The sequence below is a fragment of the Piliocolobus tephrosceles genome, chromosome 6, assembly GCF_002776525.5.
Source record: "Piliocolobus tephrosceles isolate RC106 chromosome 6, ASM277652v3, whole genome shotgun sequence".
Taxonomy (NCBI): Eukaryota; Metazoa; Chordata; class Mammalia; order Primates; family Cercopithecidae; genus Piliocolobus; species Piliocolobus tephrosceles.
The window spans coordinates 107,197,104-107,216,826 of record NC_045439.1 but is presented as its reverse complement, the minus strand read 5'-3'; the positions used below and the strand labels follow the sequence as shown (position 1 = coordinate 107,216,826).

Genomic DNA, 19,723 nt, shown 5'->3' with positions numbered 1-19,723 from the left:
GGATTACAGGCTTGAGCCACTGCGCCCGGCTAATTTTTCATCTTAATTTACTTGTTACCAAGCTCTATAAAGGAAGGTTTTTAAGTATATGCCTTTAACTTGCAGGGATCTCCAACAAGTGATATGGGTACTATGAGAAATAATCATTAAATAATAATAAGCTTTGAAGTTCTCTTACAGGCCCACTTGAATATTCAGAATAGTCTTGCAAGGTTAGTGGGAGGATCTTTATTACAGATAAAGTAGATGGGTGATTTGCCTAATTTAGAGTGATGTTACTAATCACAAATAGCATTTTTAGACTTCCTGAAATGTACCTTTTCCATCTTGCAAATAGATCTTGACGTATTGTCCTTTCCCAGAGCAATTCTAAATTTGAATATCTAACATTAGCAAAGTATTTCAAATTCTTTCAAGGTTTCATTACTTTTTTTGTTGTTGTTGTTTTCAGGTGTCCAGTGATTTGGAGAATATTGACACAGGATTTAATTCTAAAGTTAAGAGTCATGTGACTATTAGGCGAACTGTTTTAGAAGAAATTGGAAATAAAGTTACAACCAGAGCAGCACAAGTACCTAAGGTAACAATGGTGAAGACTGAATGTGAATACAGAGGCTGATTCTGTATAGTGCTGAGTCTCACAACACTGGCTGTCTTGCCCTATTCATGTTTCTTTTTCCTTATAGAAAGCTCAGAACACCAAAGTACCAGTTCAACCCACCAAAACAACAAATGTCAACAAACAACTGAAACCTACTGCTTCTGTCAAACCAGTACAGATGGAAATGTTGGCTCCAAAGGTAGGAAGTTCTGAATTTACAAACATATTTAATGAGGTAGCCTGTTTTTAGGCAGACTACAAGGGTGCCTTTATCATTGCTGCACCTTTTAACGAACATTCGTAGCTAGAACTCTGCTTTGAAGCAACAGTGTAGGAAATGAGTATATACACCTTTTAAATGATGGTACTTAATTTAACATTATGACCTTGAAGCTGGGCATGGTGGCTTATGCCTGTAATCTCAGCACTTTGAGAGGCTGAGGCAGGAGTGTCACCTGAGGCCAGCATTTCAAGGCTGCAATGAGCTATAATTGTGTTACTGCATTGTAGCCTGGACAACGGAGCAAGACCTTGTCTCTAAAAAAAAAAAAAATTACAACCCTGAATAATAAAGTTAATTACCTTAATAACCAAAAAAAGGATGGAGTGGTTGGGAAAATTCATGGAATGAGTGAGATTTTTGGGGGTAGAGAGAAGCTAATAGGAAAGGGCACCTTTTTGGAGAACGAAGTAGCAACAGATCAAGGTACCAAAGCGGAAATGGGCCTATAAGCATGTCCTTTGGTTAAGGAGTCTGAAATACTTAACTGAGTCAGGCGGCTTGTGTGAGGCACCAGAAGATAAGGCTGGGAAGAAGGTTGCAGTTGGATTTGAAGGTCTTGGGGATTTGAATTTTTATCCCATTAGGCTTGAGGAAACAGAGTTTTGAGGAGTAGAGAAATGATGAAAACAATGTAGGGAGGTAAGTTAGGAGGTATTGCACTTGTCCAAGCAAGAGCTGATGAGGGTCTTGAGCTAGCCCAGATCTTCCCTAAGCGCCTACCCATATACTAGTATCAATACCGGTTATGAAGAAACCACATCACATGTGTTAGGATGGCTCAGAACGTCTTTCAGGGCCATCATCTTGTATTTAGGAAAGAATACTTTGAACATATGGCTTGCACGCAGGAGTGGTATCCTTAACCACTTGGATATTAAATAAACTATTTATGCAGTAAATGAACCAAAAGTAGGAAAGTCAGGAGAGGGCGGTAGCTTTGGTAAAGGTATCCTGTTTGGCTTCCGATTTGTTGAGGTAACAGAGAGACATCTGCCTGGAAATGCAGTTTGAAATGTGGCGGTAATATCTGAAGGCAAGGAACGGATTTGTCAGCTTTCTCCACAGAGATGATGGTTGAAAGCATGTTGCTCTTTATGAGAACTAAAGCTTAGAACAAATAGTTGAGATGGGACTTCCTTTAAGAAGCCTTCCCTTGAAGGTTTCTATAATAGTGACCTCCTGAAAACCAAACCCAAAGGCTGATATTCAGACCTTGATGTCTTAGTAGTTGTGTAGTGTTTTACATGTGTAACGGTTTGAATGTGGTTCCTCCCACATCACAGGAGGGCGATTTGGCAGTATATATATATTTTTCGGGGGGGACAGAGTCTTGCTGTGTTGCCCAGGCTGCAGTGCAGTGGTTCGATCTCTACTCAATGCAACTTCCGCTTCCCGGGTTCAAGTGGTTCTCCTGTCTCAGCTTCCTGAGTAGCTGGGATTACAGGTGTATGCCATCACGCCTGGCTAATTTTTTGTAATTTTTTTTTTTTTTTTGAGACAGTCTCGCTCTATCGCCCAGGCTGGAGTGCAGTGGCACGATCTCGGCTCACTGCAAGCTCCGCCTCCTGAGTTCACACCATTCTCCTGCCTCAGCCTCCTGAGTAGCTGGGACTACAGGCGCCTGCCACCACGCCCCGCTAATTTTTTGTATTTTTTTTTTTTGAGACGGAGTCTCGCTCTGTCGCCCAGGCTGGATTTTTGTATTTTTAGTAGAGATGGAGTTTCACTGTGTTAGCCAGGATGGTCTCAATCTCCTGACCTCGTGATCCGCCCACCTCGGCCTCCTAAAGTGCTGGGATTACAGGCATGAGCCACCGTGCCCGGCCGTAATGTTTTGTATTTTTTTAGTTAAACGGAGTTTCACCATATTGGCCAGCTGGTCTTGAACTCCTGACCTCAGGTAATCCACTTGCTTGCACCTCCTAAAGTGCTGGGATTACAGGCGTGAGTCACTGCGCCTGGCAGTAATATATTTCAAATGGTTATTCTCTGTACCCAGTAGGTCTGTTTTTAATCCAAAGAAAATGATCGGAGGGATAATCAAGTACTTTTAAATAGTGCTATGATGAATGTCTTTTATAGAGTAGAGAAGTACTAGTTAAATCCATTTAAGGAAATACTATGCAGCCATAAATATCATGTTTTAGTAGAATATTTAAAGGCATCAAAATGCTTGTAACATTAAGTGGAAAAATCAGATTATAACAATATATAAACAGTGCAACTCCAGATTTCCTTTTAAAATGTACATTTGTATACAGAATATTGAATGGTAGTTATTTTTGAGTATTGAGTTGGACTTAAGATTGCCTTGCAGTTTCTTCCTTAAAACTTCAGACTTTTACCATGGGTACATACTACTGTTCAAGTTAGAGAAGAAAAGAAGACTTTTTTTTTTTTTTTAAAGCAAAGACCACAAATATGTTATGAAAGAAACAAAGAGAAAAATAGTTTCCTCCTGTGACCTCCATAACTTCAGTGTTTTTGTGTTTCTTTTAATCCTTGGCTGACTCCTTTTCTCCTGCTTCCTGGCAAAATTGAGGCCATTGTTTGTTTGAGATAAAGCATTATGGACCTGTAGCTCAGTTCATATATAAATCTGTTCCAGTAATGAAGCATATAGCTACATGTTCTACATTTAGAAGTTATTAGGAATTAATGAACAACAGTTATTTCCAATTCAAATACATTTCCCTCTAAGAAACACAGTAGTGAAGAAATCTCTAAGTCCATGATTTAGGTAGAGTCACACCTTCTGACAGGTGAGTCCCTCTGCCTGCCTGTCTCTGGTCATCTCTCTGGCTTTTACTTTGTCACCTGCTCTATCTGCAGGGTTATCACTGTTCTTTAGAGCTAATCCCTGGAGGTGTGGAAATGCTACTTGAGCGCACAGGTTTCTAGCAATTTTCCTGGAAAGATGATAACATAAGCCATGTGTCCATTGTGTCCAATAGCAGATGTTCCCAGTCTTCTAACCAAATTTATACCATCCTTTCTGCAAAACTGGAGGGTAGGTTTCTCTCTTTGTAGCAGTTGACACAACTGAATCACAAAGTGAGACCTTGGAAGAGTTCCAGCCCTTTACAGGTAGTCATAGAAGCTTATTATCCTGCAGGTTTTGAAGAAAATGGTGTTTTTTGCTGACTAATGAGGCTTTGGTAAACACAGTAGTTTGAAAGGACAAGGAAGGCTTTTTACTAGTCCCATGTTTGCTGGACACTGGGGAAACAAGTTGAATAAACCATTGACTCTGTCCAGAGGAGCTCCCAGTCAAGTTGGAGAACATAGGAGTAAAAGCATGGCTTTATCTGTCACAGAGAGAGATGCACGCTTATGAGAGGTATACTGAGGAGTCATAGCTAGAACAGATTACCTGATCAGATGAGTAGGATCTTAGAAAGGGTCTTATAATAATTAAATTATGCTGGAGTTCACAATGAATGCTTTCAAGTAATTCTAAATTAAGGGCCAGGGCAAGAATCTTTGTCTTAACGTAGTGGCTTTTGTTGTTGATTACTTGATTGATGGACGAGATCTCACTATGTTGCCCAGTTTCGACTCAAACTCCTACGTACAAGCAGTCATCCCACCTCAGGCTCCCAAAGTGCTGGGATCACAGATGTGAGCCACCACACCCAGCCCCTGGTGGCTTTTGAATGTGGCTAAACTCAGTTGCACTTCTGAATAGGAGCCAGGAAAACATTCTAAACTGCTATGATAGCACATGATAACCTCTGACTCCTTAAAGCAGACTTTTTGGTATTGACTGCCCTTCCAGGGGTGGGTGATAATGCTTATCCTTGAAAAAGCTAACCTTCAGCTGAAGTTGCATATAGTTACTTCAATGCAAATCTGATTCCAGTCACTTACTAAACTCCTTCAGTTGTTGCACCTTACCTTTGGGTAAAATCTAAGCTTCTTAGCCTGGCTCTTGTTCTGCTTTTCAGCTCATCTTCTCACACCTCACAGGCTATCCTGCTGACATCTCAAATCAATTTGCACTTCCCTGAATTGCCTTGATTTTCTTTGGTTTCTTTTTGCCCGTTCATCTTCCTTAAGGTCTTACCGTCTCTGGTACCCTGGGTACCTCTACTTATTTGTCCTAGCTCCTTGAGGTTTCCAGGTTTCCAAATTCTGTTCTATTCTATGCTATTCTTTTTTTTTTTTTTGAGACGGAGTCTCGCTCTGTGGCCCTGGCTGGAGTGCATTGGCCGGATCTCAGCTCACTGCAAGCTCCACCTCCCAGGTTTATGCCATTCTCCTGCCTCCGCCTCCCAAGTAGCTGGGACTACAGGCACCCGCCTCGTCGCCCGGCTAGTTTTTTGTATTTTTTAGTAGAGACGGGGTTTCACCGTGTTAGCCAGGATGGCCTCCATCTCCTGACCTTGTGATCCGCCCGTCTCGGCCTCCCAAAGTGCTAGGATTACAGGCTTGAGCCACCGCACCCGGCCATGCTATTCTTTTCTTTCCTTTCTTTTCTTTTTTTTAGACAGAGTCACACTCTGTCTCTAGGCTGGAGTGCAGTGGCATAATCACGGCTCACTGCAGCTTCGATCTCCTGGGCTCAGGTGATTCTCCCACTTCAGCCTCCAAGTAGCTGGGACAACAAATGTGCACCAACATGCCTGGCTGATTTTTGTGTTTTTTGTAGAGGCGAGGTTTTGCCATGTTTCCCAAGCTGGCCTCGAACTCCTGAGCTGAAGCAATCCACCTGCTTCAGCCTTCTAAAATGCTGGGATTACAGGTGTGAGCCACCGCACTTGGCCTGGGTTCTCAAATTCTTGAATAAATGGCATGCATGCCTACATAGCTCTTGCTCACCTGGTCCCTCCTCAGTTTAAGACTTTTGATTTAAGAAGGGAGGACATGGCCGGGTGCGGTGGCTCAAGCCTGTAATCCCAGCACTTTGGGAGGCCGAGACGGGCGGATCACGAGGTCAGGAGATCGAGACCATCCTGGCTAACACGGTGAAACCCCGTCTCTACTAAAAATACATAAAATTAGCCGGGCGAGGTGGCCGGCGCCTGTGGTCGCAGCTACTCGGGAGGCTGAGGCAGGAGAATGGCGTGAACCCGGGAGGCGGAGGTTGCACTGAGCTGAGATCCGGCCACTGCACTCCAGCCTGGGCGACAGAGCGAGACTCCATCTTAAAAAAAAAAAAAAAAAAAAAGAAGGGAGGACATGTTTTACACTGCTCTCTGTTGTTGTTGTTGTTGTTGTTGTTGTATCCTCTAAGACTGGAAATGATAATCATTGAGCTTTACTATAAATTAAAATTGTCTGTTCTATCATAAAGCCCTCGTTTTTTTTTTTTTTTTTTGAGACAGAGTCTCACTCTGTTGCCCAGGCTGGGGTGCAGTGGTGCAATCTCGGCTCACTGCAACCTCTGCCTCCTGGGTTCAAGAGATTCTCCTGCCTCAGCCTCCTGAGTAGCTGGGTTTACAAGCACGCACCACCACGGGCCCAGCTAATTTTTGTATTTTTAGTAGAGACGGGGCTTCACCATGCTGGTCAGGCTGATCTCAAACTTCTGACCTCGTGATCCGCCCACCTTAGCCTCCCAGAGTGCTGGGATTACAGGCATGAGCCACCACGCCTGGCCGCCTCCCCTTTTTAAAAAATATTTTATTACCTTAATATATATTTGTATAGCTTAGCATCTTGTTAGGTTTTACTTGGAGAAGTACTTCTTTTTAAAAGCAATGATTTGGCCGGGTGCGGTGGCTCACGCCTGTAATCCCAGCACTTTGGGAGGCCATGGCGGGCAGATCATGAGGTCAGGAGATCGAGACCGTCCTGGCTAACACGGTGAAACCCCGTCTCTACTAAAAATATAAAAAATTAGCCGGGCATGGTTGCAGGCGCCTGTAGTCCCAGCTACTCTGGAAGCTGTGGCAGGAGAATGGCATGAACCCGGGAGGCGGAGCTTGTAGTGAGCCGAGATCACGCCACTGCACTCCAGCCTGGGTGACAGAGTGAGACTCCATCTCAAAAAAAATAAATAAATAAAATTTTAAAAAGCAATGATTTATTTATATTTCATTAATAAATGCTTGTTTTAACTACTTGATAAATTTTTAATTTGTGTAATTTTTATAAATAATTACCCAGTTAGCATAGGAAAGTGAAATACTGAGTTGTATACTTGCTCAGTCTTCGCTCCCTTCTCCTATTTTATTTATAGACTGGAATATGCTTTTCTCCATTTTAGTTGGCAGTTTTTCAATTTAGAATAAATTAGTTGAAGAGAAGGAAACATTATACTGCAGAAGACGCTGGTACTAAAGTGGAATGATCAACTCCAATAATCTTTGAACCCAGGTGGTCAAGTTTCTTTCATTTATTGAGCACCTACTACGTATCAGGGATTATGTAGATGTTTGAGGTACCTTAGTGGGCAAAACCAATTAAATAAATGTAAGCTTTTAGAGCTTACATTCTGGCAGAGGTAGACAGAAAATAATACACATACTATATAAACTATAGAATCTTAGAAGTATAGGTTTTATGAGAAAAAACAGAGATGAGACATATGGGTAGGGTGAGAGGACAGGGATTGGAGACAGGTGATAATTTTGGTTTTTGTTTGTTTATTTGGTTGGTTTTGAGGTAGAGTCTTGCTCCGTCCAGCCCAGGCTAGAGTGCAGTGGCATGATCTTGGCTCATTGCAACCTCTGCCTCCCAGGTTCAAACTATTCTCCTGCCTAAGCCTCCTGAGTAGCTGAAACTACAGGGGCGCACCATCACACCCCGCTAATTTTTGTATTTTTAAAGTAGAGACGGGGTTTTGCCAGGCTGGTCTTGAACTCCTGGGCTCAAGCCATCCACCTGCCTTGGCATGAGCCACTGTGCCTGGCCAGATAATTTTAAATGGGAGTCAGGATAGACCCCATTGAGAATGTAACATTTAAGCAAAACTTGAAGAAAGTAAGGGAATTTTGGACGTAGGGGCAAGAGCATTCTGGGTAAGAAGAACCTGGTTTGAGTGAAGCAGTCAGGAGAGAGAAGCAGGAGATGGGTCAGCGAGGGAAGTGGGGAGGGCCAGATTATATAAGGTCTATAGGCCATTGGGTGGACTTAAGTTTTCAATTTGAGTGAAATTGGTTTTAAACATCTAAGTGTCTCTTGAAGAACTTCACATATGATATCTTGAATTATTCACCTCTTCGTATGAAATTTGTTTTGTCTTCAACATATTTCAAATGTGCTTATGATATTGTTATTTAAGCCAGTTGGCTCTGCATGTATTTGTGGTTAAGGCTTCTCCTACATGTGCCTTAATTTGTTGGTGTAGGGTCCTTCTCCCACACCCGAGGATGTCTCCATGAAGGAAGAGAATCTCTGCCAAGCTTTTTCTGATGCCTTGCTCTGCAAAATCGAGGACATTGATTATGAAGATTGGGAGAACCCTCAGCTCTGCAGTGACTATGTTAAGGACATCTATCAGTACCTCAGGCAGCTGGAGGTGGGTGGGTCTTTGTGTTTTGGTTGTATAAGCAATGTGGAATTTGTCACACAGCTGGGAAGGAAACAAGGTCAGCTTTTTAAACTTTTGATTGTACCCACAGGTTTTGCAGTCCATAAACCCACATTTCTTAGATGGAAGAGATATAAATGGACGCATGCGTGCCATTCTGGTGGACTGGCTGGTGCAGGTCCACTCCAAGTTTAGGCTTCTGCAGGAGACTCTGTACATGTGTGTTGCCATTATGGATCGATTTTTACAGGTAGGTGTGGCTTCAGGGACTTCACGCCAGTGGCTCATTGAACATTGCATTTATGCTTGGGGGATAGAAAACTAAAGTGGGTACTTCTGAAAAAAAGACCAAAAATCAAATTGTGAGAAGCCAAAGAACTTTAAGGACTAAAAAGGGAAGTAATCCAAATGTGTCAAGCCTTTGATGATGCTGACCAATATTGGGCATTTCTGTAAGACCAGTCAGCTAAAAAGCACTTGGGGGAGGTATTGCATTGCCACAATCCTTCATCAGAGGAATATACCATCAGTTGGGCTGAAATTCCATATGAAGCCTGTAGTGCCTTTGGATGCTGGCTTTCTGGGCCTGCTTGCACAATTTCCATAGTTTGGTGCTCTTTGGTGTTAAGTTTTAAGTTTCCTCATCTGAAAAATGATGAGTTTTGCTAGAGAACCTCCACATTTCCAGCCAGCTATGGTATTGAATCACTGTAGAAGAAGAAGGTAGAAGAAGAAGGTGTTTTTTTTAAAGGAGCAGGGGTGTGTGTGGAGTGGACTGAGAATGTAGTGTAATAAAGAGTAATGTAAGAAAATGAGAGGCAGAAATAATCTTCAGCATATTTATCAGTGAGTAATGCACAGCCCCTGACCTTTAGAAGAGAAAGCAGATATAAATCGCCAGTGTGTTATCTACCAAACAATAGCCTGCAGATAAGGATTTATTTATTTAAAGTCAACATTCAGGATGGGGTTTAGGTCAGGCACAAATTCTGTCCAAACCATGTAGTAAAAATTACTTTACAATAATGGCCCTGAGATACTACAAAATCCCAGGTAGTATGCATTCCTCTTTGGGCAGAAAAGCACAACAATATTTTAGGTAGGTTTCTTTATTTTTTATTTTTTTGAGACAGGGTTTTATTCTGTCGTTGCCCACGCTGGAGTGCAGTGACACAATCTGGGCTCATTGTAGCCTCAACTTCCTGGGCTCAATCAATCCTTCTGCCTCAGCTTCCTAAGAAGCTGTGATTATAGGCGTATGCTACGACACCCAGCTAAGGTTTTGATTTTTTTTATAGAGATGCGGTTTTGCCATGTTGCCCAGGCTGGTCTCAAACTCCTTAGCTGAAGTGATCCGCCCACCTTGGCCTCCCAAAGGCTCATGGGATTATAGGCATGAGCCACTGTGCCCAGCCATGGTAGATTTTTAATAATGAGAGCTGAAGCGAGAAGAGCGCAGAGTGCCAGTTTGGGAGGGGAAAAAAAAGCAATTAAGGGAAACACTTGACCCTAGCCTGAGAGTCTCCCTGACTCCAAAGCATTAGTGGAAGATTTTCTAAGCTGAATGATGGGTATGCTTTTGGTAAGGATTAAGGAAATTAGCCATCCATTAAATTCTCACTTTTTTTCTTTGGCCTCATCTCTATTCAGACCATGCTTAGTGTGTCAGGTCAGGGCTGCCACAGATACTCAAGTCAGCATGAGGTTGTGGGAAGAGTGACTAGGAGCTTGGTATTCAGGCTTGGATTCTTCCCTTCTTGGCAACTGAATGATCTTGGCATGGCGTCTGAATCTGTTCTCAGGACATCTATTTGTGATTGAGGAATAAAATATGTCCTTCCTAGGATTTTTGTGAGGGTTGGATGAGATAGTATGTTAGAATCTTAGCACTGTGCCTAGCACACAGTACTCAATTACAGATAGCTGTCATGATCAGTGGTGGAACAGTCAGGTCTCCTGTGCCCTTACGAGGGCCATGAGCAAAGACAATGTGCACTTTTCCAGGACTTGGTTCCCTTTCCTCTTTCCCCACCCAAAGCTTCGCTCTTCTTGTTAGGTGTGACTTTTGATACATTAATTTTCCATTAGGTTCAGCCAGTTTCCCGGAAGAAGCTTCAGTTAGTTGGGATTACTGCTCTGCTCTTGGCTTCCAAGTACGAGGAGATGTTTTCTCCAAATATTGAAGACTTTGTTTACATCACAGACAACGCTTATACCAGTTCCCAAATCCGAGAAATGGAAACTCTAATTTTGAAAGAATTGAAATTTGAGTTGGGTCGACCGTTGCCACTACACTTCTTAAGGCGAGCATCAAAAGCCGGGGAAGTAAGTGCCTCCAACTCTGTAAGAGACTGTTTTTGCTTGGTATCTCATCCTAGAAACCTTGACCTAATTAAAGGAAAGCTTATTAATTTATAGGACTCATCCTTTAGATAAGTCTTAATGCTTACCTCATCAGTTCTTAAGAGAAAGGCCTCATGATCTTTGTTTACAACATAGTGTGGAATAGAGTAATTCTTCAGAAGGATAAGTGAGTTAAGTGAATTGGAGTTCGTAGGCTTCATGCAGACTTTTGCAAGATAGTAATTACAGTTGTGATTCTTACTGTCCCTGGCTGTTCTTTCTTAGGTTGATGTTGAACAGCACACTTTAGCCAAATATTTGATGGAGCTGACTCTCATCGACTATGACATGGTGCATTATTATCCTTCTAAGGTAGCAGCAGCTGCTTCCTGCTTGTCTCAGAAGCTTCTAGGACAAGGAAAATGGGTGAGTGGTGGATTTAAGAAGAAATTAATTAGGCTATATTTTAGTCCCTCATAATATGAAAGGCCTTAGCATTTTTACAACACTGTCATTGAAGCAATTGGTATTGTTTTGTTTTTGACACAGGGTCTCACTCTGTCGTGTAGGCTGGAGTGTGGTGGTGACATCACAGCCCACTGCAGCCTTGACCTCCCAGGCTGAAGTGATCCTCCTACCTCAGCCTCCCGAGTAGCAGGGACTACAGGCATGCATGACCATGCCTCGCTAAGTTTTGTAATTTTTTTGTAGAGACAGGGTTTTGCCATGTTGCCTAGGGTAGCCTTGAACTCGGCTCAAGCAGTCTGCCCACCTTGGCTTCCCAAAGTGCTAGGATTTCAGATATGAGCCACTGTGCCTAGCCTGAAGCAATTGTTTAAAGTTCAAAGGCCTAAAGGAAAGCTGCTTGGAGAGGGGCGTGGGGGCTTGTGCTTATAGTTCTAGCTACTTGGGAGGCTGAGGGAGGAGGATCATTTGAGCTCAGGCTCAGGAGTTCAAGTCTAGCCTGGGGAACATAGAGAGACCCCTGTCTCTTGGGAAAGAAAGCAAGCAAGCTACTTGGAACAGTTCAAATAGAAGTGAGTTGACTATATATACCAGAGTGCATGTATGCCTTATAGAGTTGTACAGAATGAGGAAGGCCACGAAGAACTGATATGTATAATTTCTTAGATATTATGTTAAGTGAAAAAGTTGTCAAGCACACAAGACAAAGGAAGGCCAAGGCCTGACTCATTTACCCAGTAAGAATAGAATGAGCCACTTGTAGATTCAGAAGAGTAGCCAAGGTTGGCAGTTCCCTGGGTCTTTGTTTCACATGGCAAAAAGGATAATGTGGAAACAAATGGAGCTGGATGGCTGCAGTGCAAGCCACAGGTACACTGCTGTGGAGAAGCCAGTTGTAGACCATTGCTAAGCAGTCTTCTAGTCTGCAGGTATACCCTGAAAGCAGCACAGCAGAAAACCTCATCAGAACCTAGGGGATAAGAAGCTGTCTTGGCCGGGTGTCACGCCTGTAATCCCAGCACTTTGGGAGGCCAAGGTGGGCAGATCATCTGAGGTCAGGAGTTTGAGACCAGCCTGGCCAACATGGCAAAACCCCCGTCTCTACTAAAAATACAAAAATTAGCCAGGCATGGTGGCAGGTGCCTGTAATCCAAGCTACTCGGGAGGCCTGGGCATAAGAATCACTTGAACCTGGGAGACAAAAGTTGCATTCAGCTGAGATCGTGCCACTGCACTCTAGGGTGGGGGGATAGGGTGAGACTGTGTCTCCAAAAAAAAAAAAAAATAGAAGAAGCTGTCTGGTGACAGCCTCCCAGAGGAGATAGGGAGGTGAGTGGGAGATGGCTGGGCCGCAGCTCTGCCCACATCTGCCATCCCCTCCTTTTCCAGGAGGATCACAAAGCATTTTGCCAGGACCAGTCGGCTGTGGTTCAGGTCTTGGCCTGTCCTATATGGATATAGGCAAGGTCACCAGGGCAGCGTGGTGGAGCTGTTCACCTAAACAATGTATATTGTAGTTTATATTTTATGCAAGAAAGTGTGTGTGTATGTATATATATTTATATATTTGTTTAATTTTTTGGTACAGGAGGAATAAACCAGAAAGGATGAAAGTGGATACTATGGGGTTCTGTGGAACAGGGTGGAGGTTGAGGATGAGAGGGCTTCTGACTATAACCTTTTATTGACTTTATAATACAGCATTAACTTTTTTGATTTTTGAACAATGTAAATATTTTATGCTAACTTTAAATTGTAATTAAGTGGAAATAAACAATGTAACCACATGTGAAATTGGTAACAGAACACAGGGGAAAAAATTAATTTAAGTACTTGTTGCTTGAGCCCAGGAGTTCGAGCCCAGCCTGGGTAGCATAGCAAGAACCCCGTCTCTACAAAAAATTTAAAAATTAGCTGGGTATGATGGTGCACACCTGTAGTCCTAGTTACTCAGGAGGCTGAGGCAGGAGGATTGCTTGAGCCCAGGAGTTCAAGGCTGAAGTAGCTATGATCATGCCACTGCACTCCAACCTGGGCAACAGAGCAAAACCCTGTCTCAAAAAAAGAAAAAAAAAAAAAATCTGTAACCTGAACACAGCATTCTGACTGAGCATCCTTAGTGGGATTTAAAGTATGACAAAACAAAGGACTAAAGTGGTAACATCAAGTTTACTTAGTAGGTTCATTGTTAATCTGTTGTTATAATTCTGGAACTATTTTATGTGTATTGTAGGATAAAACAAATTTATTCATGTTATTAAGGACTAAAATTTTCACTATAGGAAGAGTTTTTTTTTTATTATTAATTAGTTAATTTTTTATACAGGGTCTTGCTTTGTCATCCAGACTGGAGTGTGGTGCTGCTACTACAGCTCACTGCAGCCTCAATTGCCTGGGCTCAAGTGATCCTCCCACTTCAGCCTCCTGAGTAGCTGGGACCCAGCCACACACCATCATGCCTGGCTAATTTTAAAGTTTTTTCTAGAGATTGGCTCTCCCTATGTTGCCCAGGCTGGTCTCGAGCTCCTGGGCTCAAGTGATCTTCTCGCCTTGGCGTCCCAAATTGCTAGGATTACAGACGTGAGCCACTGTGCCTGGCCTAAGAGAGAAAACACTAACAATTAAAAACTAAAGGTTAGTCCTCACGTAGGAAATAGCAAAACAAAAACAAAGGAAAACCCCTATAATGTTTTGAAAATAACAGCAAATTCAGAATAAAGAGTCTCAGAAATGGTGACAACTCAGTAGTAGTGAGCATATTTAGTGCCCACATCTTGGATACTAAATACCATTATCTACTGCCAGCTAGGGTTCATTAGTGAAATTGCTGATTTAAGGGCTATGGCAGGGGAAGTACAAGGTGAGCCTAGAAAAATTTGTGCCAGAGAGCACACAAATTTTCAAAGATCAATGAGGTCACATCAAAAGGACATAGGAGAGCTGGTCATGGCAGCATGTGCCTATAGTCCCAGCTACTCAGGAGGCTGAGGCAGGAGAATCCCTTTAGCCCAGGAGTTTGAGGCTGCAGTGACCTATGATTGCACCACAATAAAATAGGAAGGGAAGGAGGGACATAGGAATGGGCTTGAAAGGGCTCTGGCTGACTGAATTAGAGCATTAAAAAGCATAATGACAGTAATAGATTGTAGTGTATAAAAAAAAGGATTCATGGATCCATAATGATACAAAAAATAAAACGGGTTCATTTTTAAAAATCAGAATACCAGCTAATTAAAGTAGAATGATAGAGTTAGAAACCACTAATTTTCAACCTGTAATGTAATAATTTATTCAAGCAAGGTGCATCAATGAATGCAAAAATCACTAGATGGAATAATTTTGGGAAACAAGATTCACATGGTCTCAAATTATCATTCCCATAGATACTTGTTAATTTTGTAGCAAAACTGCATATCTATGATGAAGTGGTCTGGTGGTTTCCACCTTCACCCAGTGATTAAGCTCAGCATTGCCATTGGCAGACAACCTGAGTTGCTGTGTCATGTTGTGCAGTAAGATGTATACATTATCACCTATTCATGCCCAAAACATTTGACATGAATTAAATCATGAGGAAATGTGCAAATCCAGAATGTGAGACATTTTAAAAGGAACTGCCTTGGATGCTTAAAAAAATAGTCACTGGTGACAGTGTTGCTTATGTGAGAATGGTGTTATGGATGGGTACAAAAATGTACTTTTTAGAATATGCTTCTGAAATGTTTAGCAGGGACGTGCTGTGATACCTGCAAATTGCTTTCAAATGGCATAGCAAAAATTGTGTGTGAGTATACATATAGAGAGAGAAGGAGAGGAGGAAAACGTGGTGCATGTTCATGATTGAGCAGTCTACATGAAGGATATTTAGAGGGTCATTCTTTCAGTTTTTCTGTAGATTTGGAATTCTTTTTATATAAAACATTTGAGGCAAAAATGTCACTGATACATAGTACCAATGGCTCATTTTTAGTCACCTTACTCTTAAATGTGCTTTGCTGTCCCAGTTTTCTGAGAATTGATTTCAAAATTCTAGAAATTGTCCATTATTTCAGTTTTTACTCTTGCTTCCTCCTTTTTCCCTTCAAAGTATTTTAGGATTTAGATTAAATTGTGTAGACTGGGCACAGTGGCTCACGCCTGTAATCCCAGCACTTTGGGAGGCTGAAGCAGGTGGATGACTTAAGGCCAGGAGTTTGAGACCAGCCTAGCCAACATGGTGAAACTCTGTCTCTACTAAAAATACAAACTAAACTAAAAATACAAAAATTAGCTGGGTGTGGTGGCACATGCCTGTAGTCTCAGCTACGTGGAAGGCTGAGACACAAGAATTGTCTAAACCCGGAAGGTAGAGGTTACAGTGAGCTGAGATTGCACCACTACACTCCGGCCTGGGCGACAGAACCCAGGCATGGTGGCGCACACCTGTAGTTTCAGCTACTAGGGGGATTGAGGTGGGAGGATCACTTAAGCCCAGGATGTCAAGGCTGCAGTGAGCTCTGATAGTGCCATTGCACTCCAGCCTGGGCAATAGAGTTGAGACCTGGCCTTCAAAAAAAAAGAGATTAAATTGTGGTTTAATTTGCCAATTATACCATGATATGGAAAAAAATGTACTTCCGCTTTTAGAATTTTTGTCACAGAATTTTTAAAGTCAGTTGACATACCCTTTTTTTTTTTTTTTTTTTTTTTTTTTGAGACAGAGTCTTTCTCTGTTCCCCAGGCTGGAGTGCAGTGGTGCGATCTTGGTTCACTGCAGCCTCTGCCTTCTGGGTTCTAGCAGTTCTCCTGCCTCAGCCTCCTGGGTAGCTGGGATTACAGGCATGTGCCACCATGCCTGGCTAATTTTTGTATTTTTAGTCGAGACGGGGTTTCACCATGTTGATCAGGCTGGCCTTGAACTCCTGACCTCAGGTGATCCGCCCACCCCGGCCTCCCAAAGTGCTGGGATTACAGGCATGAGCCACCGCACCTGATCTTTTTTTCCTTTTCTTTTTTTTTTTGAGACACGGGCTTACTCTGTTGCCCAGGCTGGAGTACAATGGCCTTAATAGCTCATTACACCTCAAACTTCTGGGCTCAAGCAATCCTTCCTTCTCAGCTCAAGTAACTGGGACTATAGGTGGACACCACCATGCTTGGCTAATTTTTCATTTTTCATAGATATAGGGTCTCCCAATGTTACACAAACTGGTCTGAAATTCTTAAACTCAAGCGATCTTCTTGCCTTGGCCTCCGAAAGTGCTGGGATTGTAGACCTGAGCCAGTGGGCCCCACCAATTTATGTATCTTCTTACATGATAAATCTTACTATCAATGGACAGCTGTTCTTTTGCTTGTATTTTACTCTTTGGGAGGCTAGGTCACAAGGCTTGGTGTGGTGTTGTCCGAGTTCTCTCTGTTCTCTGGTGCTTAACTACACAGGGTTCAACAAGAGAATTATAGGTAGTCCTACCTAGTTCTTCTGGATTTGATAGATTGTTGCTTTTACCACAGTTTATTTCTTATTTCTGAACATCTTTCCCTGATCGACAGTATGTCTGTTTGGGTTCTTGAGCTCATAACAGAGACAGCTGGGGAGGGCTTTGACGCAGAGTTGTATGAGATGTGGCCAGCACTGTAAAGGGGCACTTTGTTTTAAGTGTCTCCTTTTTCATCCCCTTTCAGTGTTGTCACTTGAAGGACTCCTACCGGTGCAACCTCTTTAAAAGATCCTGTGGGACCTTTGGCACTTGATTTAGCTAAGAGCTTCACAGTGTCTTCATTTAGTCTGGTCTCAGGGCCAGAATCCTCTTGCATTTACCAGCTGCTTTAGTGTTGCTGGTACTGTGGGAGTGCTTAGGACTTTGAATTTCCAGAAGGTAAGAATATTCTTGTACAGCTTTTACATAAGTAATGTCATCATGTATGAGATGTGTTCTTCTAAAGAAGCAGAGGTTTTCTCTTTCCCCTCAGTCATGTGTGTCTGCTTCTTGTGTTTCAGAACTTAAAGCAGCAGTATTACACAGGATACACCGAGAATGAAGTATTGGAAGTCATGCAGCACATGGCCAAGAATGTGGTGAAAGTAAACGAAAACTTAACTAAATTCATCGTAAGTACTGTTGTTTCTTAAGCTGTGGAAAGCTTTAGGTTCTGGGTTTTGTGTATATGTGGGGTGTGTGTATGTGCTGTCATGTAAATATATTAATAATGTGAGAGTTTTAGCACAAATCCTTTATCCTTTATATTTTTCTGATACAGTATGGTGTGGAGCATACTGATAAACTCTGAGAGCAAACTTTCTTTGAAACAAAGTCGATAGGCTAGGCATGTCTATGCCCAGTTCCTAGTCAGCCAGTCAGTTACTCAATGTGTTGAATTACTCTGTGCTCATACCAGTGTCCTGGGGAGGGCACTTTGCAAGCAGAGAAGGCCGGTCTGCATGGGATTGGGAAGAGAGAGGGCCCACTTCAAATGGCAGTGTGGAAGTAGGATTCAGGTGATGTTACTCAGAGCCTTTGTCCATGATCTTTTGAGGCAATGATGGAAAAACACCTAATTAGCAAGCATGATTAAGAGGGAAGACGCCCATTCGGGGGGCATCGTGAGGGCGTGGTGTCTATCTCTGCATGGCCCACCTGTGAGGAGGAACCAGAGGAGACTTAGTGCTGTCCTTGTGTGACACCAAACATCAGAGCTCACCAAGTGTGTTGTGGCAAAGAGCAAGGCATTTGAACCTCAGAAGAGTCTCAAGTGTCCTCACAACATGATTTGCTTCATGGTAGCGTAAGGTGTGTTCAGTCCTGAGAGGACTGTCTGGGATTTGTTAAGCGCTAGTTGCCACCCTCTTTTATTGTCGGTTATTGCTGCCAGGCCTGGTGAACCTGTTATGTCTGATGGCACTTAGGTGTCTTAAACACAGCTCCCCCTCCCATCCCTCTGGTAGCCTATGAGAGGAAGCCTGCTACTTGGACCTTGAAATCATTTGTTCCGATCACCTGTGCTACCAGCTGGGTTTTATTCATTAATGGGGATGGAAGGAAATGGTCAGGCACATGTGATGAGCCCAGAGCTTTCACTGGCTTCAGCAATTGGGCATTGTCATTGTGATGGTGATTGTGGCCCAGACCTTTGACAGTTGTGAATTAGACTAGGAATAAGGTATCAGTGGGGGTTGCTGACATGTGCTCAATCACAAATTCTGCAGGCCATCAAGAATAAGTATGCAAGCAGCAAACTCCTGAAGATCAGCACGATCCCTCAGCTGAACTCAAAAGCCGTCAAAGATCTTGCCTCCCCACTGATGGGAAGGTCCTAGGCTGCCATCGCCCCTGGGGATGTGTGCTTCATTGTACCCTTTTTCTTACTGGTTTAGAACTCTTGATTTTGTACATAGTCCTCTGGTCTATCTCATGAAACCTCTTCTCAGACCAATTTTCTAAATATATATTGAGGAAAAATAAAGCGATTGGTTTTTCTTAAGGTATCCCATGTGTATTTATTTGTGTATTCTGTACTGAAGAAATCAGTGAAAGCTTGCTTTGACTAATTTCTTTTTGAGCTATTATGAATAGCATGTAAATTATTGCCATTATGGCTTGGGCAAGACCTTTCTACCATTTTCTCAAACGGAAAAACTAGAACTTGGCCTCAGTGAACACTAAACCTATTCCTAAGCTTCTTGGATACAAATAAGTTTATTATGAAAATTTAAAATGGAAAGATAACCATGACACTTTCCTTTCTAGAAGCTAGTCAGCTGCTCTCTAATTCCTGCATTGGAACGCCTGGCCCAGAGCAACCCTTGTAATGGGTCCCTCTCTCAAAGGCATGGTTGAGACCAGAGAGAGCCATCCCATGGGTCACAGCTGGAGAAAATGGGCCTGTGGCATCCTGTTCAAGTTGAAGCTGGGGATGCATTTTCTCGTTGTGCAGCTTCAGGTACATTATGGGCTGAATGGCTTTGTATTTTTTTGTTTGGTTGGTTTTTAATGGGTATTGAACTTTTTTTTTAAAGTTCTGGGATACATGTGCAGAACATGCAGGTTTGTTACATAAGTATACATGTGCCATGGTGGTTTGCTGCACCCATTAACCCATCATCTACATTAGGTATTTCTCCTAATGCTATCTCTCCCCTAGTCTCCCACCCCCGATAGGCCCCCAGCAGGGGTTTTCCCCTCTGTGTATCCATGTGTTCTCATTGTTCAAATCTCACTTGTAAGTGAGAACATGCAGTGTTTGGTTTTCTGTTCCTGTGTTAGTTTGCTGAGAATGATGGTTTCCAGCTTCATCCATGTCCCTGGAAAGGACATGAACTCATCCTTCTTTATGGCTGCATAGTATTCCATGTATATGTGCCACATTTTCTTTATCCTGTCTATCATTGATGGGCATTTGGGTTGGTTCCAAGTCCTTGCTATTGTGAACAGTGCCGCAATAAATATACATGTGCGTGTGTCTTTATAGTAGAATGATTTATAATTCTTTGGGTATACACCCAGTAATGGGATTGCTCGGTCAAGTGGTATTTCTAGTTCTAGAGCCTTGAGGAATCGCCACACTGTCTTCCACA

General features: G+C 42.6%; 1 protein-coding gene across 1 annotated transcript in view; it reads left to right on the top strand.

Moving 5' to 3' along the window:
* CCNB2 (cyclin B2) overlaps positions 1–18,634 on the top strand; it is a 20,895-nt gene extending 2,261 nt beyond the window's left edge. Inside the window, exons 2-9 of the mRNA XM_026455075.1 lie at positions 452–580; positions 687–800; positions 8,179–8,349; positions 8,453–8,611; positions 10,450–10,686; positions 10,990–11,130; positions 17,150–17,260; positions 18,356–18,634. Of these exons, the coding sequence (XP_026310860.1) occupies positions 452–580; positions 687–800; positions 8,179–8,349; positions 8,453–8,611; positions 10,450–10,686; positions 10,990–11,130; positions 17,150–17,260; positions 18,356–18,466 (1,173 nt within the window). The 3' untranslated portion in view covers positions 18,467–18,634. The remainder of the gene's footprint in view (positions 1–451; positions 581–686; positions 801–8,178; positions 8,350–8,452; positions 8,612–10,449; positions 10,687–10,989; positions 11,131–17,149; positions 17,261–18,355) is intronic.
* Positions 18,635–19,723: the final 1,089 nt, after the last annotated feature.